This window comes from Trichechus manatus, unplaced genomic scaffold, assembly GCF_000243295.1.
Source record: "Trichechus manatus latirostris isolate Lorelei unplaced genomic scaffold, TriManLat1.0 scaffold00026, whole genome shotgun sequence".
Lineage (NCBI taxonomy): Eukaryota > Metazoa > Chordata > Mammalia > Sirenia > Trichechidae > Trichechus > Trichechus manatus.
The window spans coordinates 20,848,669-20,854,398 of record NW_004443962.1 but is presented as its reverse complement, the minus strand read 5'-3'; the positions used below and the strand labels follow the sequence as shown (position 1 = coordinate 20,854,398).

Here is a 5,730-nt window from a genome sequence, read left to right as displayed (position 1 = left end):
AAAAAAAAAGGTTGAGAAGTTAGAGGGTTAATATGTTGTGGGGTTGTTAACCAATGTCATAAAACAACATGTGTACTACTGCTTCATGAGGAACTATTTGTTCTGTAAGCCTTCACCTGAAGTACAATAAAATATAAAAAAAAAAAAAAGAAAATATATTTCCAAGAAATAGCACTGATACACCATATTTACCAAAAAATTCTGGTAGAAGTTCATTAGAACAATAAGCTTACCAGTTGGGGTACCCAGGTGAGGGCAGTACCACCTTCTTTGAAGTTTATCTGAGTCAGAGGAGTTTTGCTAGCAAAATCATAGATTCGAACAGAGCCTATAGAAAGATAGTTTTAGAAGAAATATATTATGTACACAATATCTTTTAAAATAATCTTGGCTCCCTTCACATTTTGAGTATTATGACAAGAAATTTCATAATTAGCTAAATCAACTGATAATCCAATAAAAACCCCAAACCCGTTGCTGTGAAGTCAATTCTGGCTCATAACAACCCTGTAGGATAGAGCAGAACTGCCCCATAGGGTTTCCAAGGAGAAGCTGGTGGATTTGAACTGCCCACCTTTTGGTTAGCAGCAGAGCTCTTAACCACTGTGCCACCAGGGCTCTGATAATCCAATAGCTTTCGTTTAGTCAAAAATTTTCCATGTACACCCTCAGTCAGGTAATTTATAAAAATTAATACTAAAGAAGCCAACTGATGATGGTAGGTGCATCCATCTCACCTTGCACACACAGTCCACACAGATTTGCCAGAAGTCGAGAAGGAAGGAATGGAAAGAAAAGGAATAGCACAAATGTAGAAAACCCACAATGAATAGCATTTTCATGACTAGCTTACTGATCGCATCCTTGTTTCAACCTCCTGCAATAAGCCTGGCTGCTATATTTGGTGCCCTCCCTTCCACAACAGCTTACCTCACTTGTATCAAGAGGCTTCCCTTTTGGAAAAAAAAATCTCAAATGCTTTTAATCAAACACATATTTTTAAAAAATGCATTAAAAACAAAACAAAAAAGCCCAGAGAGTTCCTACTTACAGTCCAAGGAAGTAGTGGCCATGAGGTAGGTGAGAGGAGAGACAGCCATGGCTTGGATAGGTCCAGAGTGGAAGGAAAAGAGGCATTCTGGATCCTGGGTCTAATAATAAACACAGACAGCCTGCTCGATCTCAGAGAGAAGTTAACACAGAATCAAGGTCAAGTGTAAAGAAATGCAAATACAACCCTGTAACAAGTGTGTGATTTTATTTCAATAAAAAGAAGAGAAAGCATCATAGGTTAGAAACAGCCTTGGACTTTGGAATTAGGAGAACCAAATGGAATCCTGGCTTTGCACTTGAAGGCTGTGTAATGTTGCACAAGTCACTTTAAATCCCAGTTTCCATGCCTTCATCTCTAAAACAAGATGAGGGCAACAGCCCAGCCTTCTGAACAGAACAGCTGTGAGGATCACATGAGGTAATGTAAACAAAAATGGCACATGTTTATGAAAACTGTAAAGCTCTGTATAATGCTAGGCACTGCCACTTTTCTGTGTATTCTGCTCTGAGATAGGTCCTTTTTTTGAAAGTCTAAAATCAAAGCTTAGAGAAAGAGCATTCTAAGGAGACCTGTGTGTTGAGCAAATTTTTTATGGGAACAACGACCAAATATGGAGAAAATAAAGCACCTTTTAAATAACAGAGGTTTTTACTATGAAAGATAGGGAAAAATAGAAAAAATAGGTAACTCACAATATTTGAAAAACTAAGGTCAAGCTTCCATATGGCACCACTGGCATCCTAAAAAAAATGAAATAGCTGATAATATTTTCCATTATCATTTTGAACTTTTATCAAACTGAAAATTTTACCAAACTAAAAATTTTCTTCTCATGATTTAATTATAGTAAGGACAAACAGTGATACCAAAAGTTTACATATAAATACTCTAAAGTGTGACCAAACTTTAACAAAAGCGACTTCTATATATCTTAGAACAAAACCATACAATAAACAAAGCAATCTCATTATGCTTATAAACTCGCTGTTGTGGAGTCAATTCCGATTCATAGCGACCTTATAGTCAGTTTAATATAATAAATATGTTCCTAACTGGTTTTCTTTGTTTAAAATACAGGTCAATTTTATGCCAAAATTCAGGAACTCTTTACTGAAGTATTAACAGTAGCCTTAATAGTAAAAAGGATTATAACTGACGATGGATTATACTACTATTTTAATTTTATACCCAGTAACTTCAATGAACCAAGAGAGAAGAATGCAATTTACCTGAGCCAACCAAAAGTTATTTCCAGGTTCCTCCATTTTGATCATAGAGAAGAGTCTGACATTTTTGCCTACTTGAAGCTCATTCATAGGCTCGATCTCCACCAATCCAGAGTCATCAACAGCATCAGCAGTGTCTATTGTCTCAAAATCCCAGATCTTGTAAAATTAGAAAGAAAATACTTGTAATCAGTCAGTAGATTCTGAATATTATTTTCTAAGCCAGAAAAAAAAGCTGAGATTTTGCTCTAAACTGGGGGATAACAAATTATTATAGTGTCCTTTCTATTTATAGAGATTAGTAAGAAAGTACAGCCTTGCCTTAGACTTTTAATTTACTCAAAGGAAACTTCATTTCAAGGTTTCTGTCAAATTGTTCTGCGTCTAAAGTGGCCATAAGGAATAAATGGTTCTGCTGTCCAGCTAAGGCATCATAACGAGCCCTGCTTAATACAGACTGGTACCAGCATCAGTACCAGTTGCCATAGAGTCAACTCTAACTCACGGTGACACCTGTAGGCTCCTAGAAAGGGGAAATAGACCTGCCTGCTTAAAGAGTCAAGGGCTATCTACATTACAAGCAGACTATCTACATACAGATGATATCGCCTTTAGGAAATATTTCTCTTCCTTAATACCAATTTAGACTCCACCACCTCAGATGAAAGGTCCCTGGGTGACACAAATGTTTGCACTTGAATACTAACCTGAAGGTCAGTGGTTTGAACCCACCCAGCAGCACCACAGAAGAAAGGCCTGGCAAACAGCTTCCATAAAGATTACAGCCAAGAAAACCCTATGGAGCAGTTCTACTCTGTAACACACCGGGTCGCCATGAGCCAGAATCAACTCAACAGCAATGGGTTTGGTTTTGCCTTTTTTTTTTTTTTTTTTTAATCTCAGATAAGGATTGATTTTCCTCGGAAGAGGAGATCAGAATACTACAGTAAGAATGAGGAGCGCAGCTTCACCTCACTGTGGCAGACAGACTCAGAAGGACTCCCTCTGTGAAGTGCCAAAATCCACCCTGGATAATTCTAATGACTCACCCTGCAATTTTATTCTAGGCTGAATAACTCAGACTTTGGGAAAGAAACTTCCAAGGATTGAGGTTGGTCCATAGATTAGCCTGGTGGGCGAGAGGGCAAGATCCCAGTGACAGACTAACCCTTGGGAGTTGCGACGGGTTTTTCCTAAAGAGCAAGAGGTAGACATTGAAGAGATGAGGGTGGACTTTGAAAATGGGAAGCAAGCTTAGAAACTTGTGGTATCCACAAAGGGATGCCCTGTGAAATATTTAACTTTTTCTCTTGAATTTTCCTCCATTTGATATTTTGACATTTTTAAGTGACATATATTTTGGAAGGGTAGTGAATATATTGTATGACAAAATAAAGACCATAAAAGATCTTATCAGAACAATGAGTGAATCTAACAAGATGAACTTTAATATTGTAAATGTAAAGATCTATAGTTAGGCTCAAAAAGCCAACGGTAAGAGGACAGACAGATAAGGCTTAAAGAAAATATACTGGTCACAGCAAGCCATAGTAAGCACAACAGGTGTCAACAGAGTCACCAGACTATTACAAAATGCAATCTTCCTTCTAATAATACTTCTTAAAGGATGTCAACCAAACTCTACTGCTTTCTTATGAAAGATCCGAGTAGGGACGTGGACCAATGGGACCGCAAGGCAGATCACAACATCACAGGTTTGCCAGCAGCAGCAGGGTACACATACACAAGGAAGGTGCCATGCAGGGCTGGGGGAAGAAAAGATGTGCCAGAACAGCAACCGAGGGGGCACGGATGCCAGAGCAACGTTCCAGCTTAGCCCAGTGCCCACAGGTGAGTTCACAGGCAATCCCTATCAGCTCCCATCTGAGTGTGAAGAGCAACGAGAGGTTAGCATCCATGGGCAATCCTGTCAGCTCACCTCTGAGTGTATTTCTAATTGATAACCTCAGTAAAAATAATGAATGAATGTTTGGCACTTTCATCCCTAGAAAATGACCAGTTCCTAACAGGTACTTTGGAAGGACATATGTGTCCACTGTTAATATCATGCTAACATAGGTTTTCATTTTCTGAAGCAATTATTTCAACAATAGAACCAAAATAACAAGATATCCCCTCAGAAGGTTTTAGTAAATTCATTTCGACAACATTTAAATATTTACCACAAGAGAAGCTTTGTTTAAAATGAGTTGGTCCTGGGAGTAAATGACCACTGATCCCCTTCATAAAGTGATTTTTGTGAGAAAAATAAATCTGATAAAGCCACTTGGATGATTTGTAAGCCATAGGTGTGGGTGCTACTGTCCAACAGTTAAGAAAGCTTACCCGAATACATCCATCTGACCCAACAGTGATAACTTCACCCTCATCCAGCATTATCTGGTTAATGGGACCATGATGGCAAGACTTCCTTGCAGCACGACAGAGCTCCACTTTGATGAGGCCTGCTTCCCAGAGCAACATATTACCCCACTCTGACCCTGAGAGCACCTGGCAGGTATGGGAAAAGAAAGGACTATGCATAAAACAGAAAATGCTTCCAATAGGAGGTAAGAAACATTTTTAAAATATTATTTTCTGTGATTATGAAAGTAAAAGAAACAGGAAAAAATAAGGAAATATAGACATGTAAACTCACTACCCCAGAAATAACCACTAATCACATTTTGATATATTTCCTTCTAGAGTTATGCATATGTTTACGTAATTGTGATTAAGCTATCCATTGCTGGTAATGTTTCAACTATATCTATAATAGATTTCTTTGTACATCTCTTAAGGACATAATCCAGGAGTGGAATTACTAGGTCAAAAATTAAAGACATATTAGTGTTCTGGATAGATAAGTTACTACTTTTTAAGTGTGATAATATCAAATTTTATAAAATGTTTGGTAAATTGTGAGGCCATTGCTAAACTGAGCAAATTATAGCATAACAGCATCTAATTTCAGACAAAGATAATCATCTGGAACTACCTCAAATAAATCCATTTAATCCAGCATTTCTCAAGGTATATACTACTAAACACTAGTTCTTAGGGTGTTAACAGGTGTTACATAATAAATAATATCTACTGAGTATTGACTCTGTGCCAGGCACTGTTTGAGTACTTCACACATTTTAAATTATTTAATCCTGAACACCGTAAGAACAAGGTACAGTTACCAAAGATACCATATAGAGTTGTGCAGGCTGGGCAGTGCATTTTCCCAGAAGGGGCACCTTTTTCTCGTTCACACAAAGCAACCGCATGGGCCAATGGTAGCCCTGACTATCATTACCCTCATTTTACAGATAAGGCAATTGAAGCACAGACAGTGAAGGAACTTGCCCAAAGTCACCCAGAGGAGTCAGGATTCAAATCCAGTCACTGTGGCTCTAAAGCCTCCATCCTGACCCATTGCAGTAACTGCCTCAGAAGGCAGGT

General features: G+C 38.2%; 1 protein-coding gene across 1 annotated transcript in view; it reads right to left on the bottom strand.

The window, feature by feature from the left end:
* Positions 1 to 5,730, bottom strand: part of CFAP44 (cilia and flagella associated protein 44) — a 97,653-nt gene that overhangs the window by 46,252 nt on the left and 45,671 nt on the right. The window contains exons 9-13 of the mRNA XM_023728875.1: positions 4,627 to 4,791; positions 2,284 to 2,439; positions 1,747 to 1,794; positions 1,052 to 1,151; positions 234 to 328 (exon numbers count right to left, since the gene is read on the bottom strand). Coding sequence (XP_023584643.1) covers positions 234 to 328; positions 1,052 to 1,151; positions 1,747 to 1,794; positions 2,284 to 2,439; positions 4,627 to 4,791 — 564 coding nt within the window. The remainder of the gene's footprint in view (positions 1 to 233; positions 329 to 1,051; positions 1,152 to 1,746; positions 1,795 to 2,283; positions 2,440 to 4,626; positions 4,792 to 5,730) is intronic.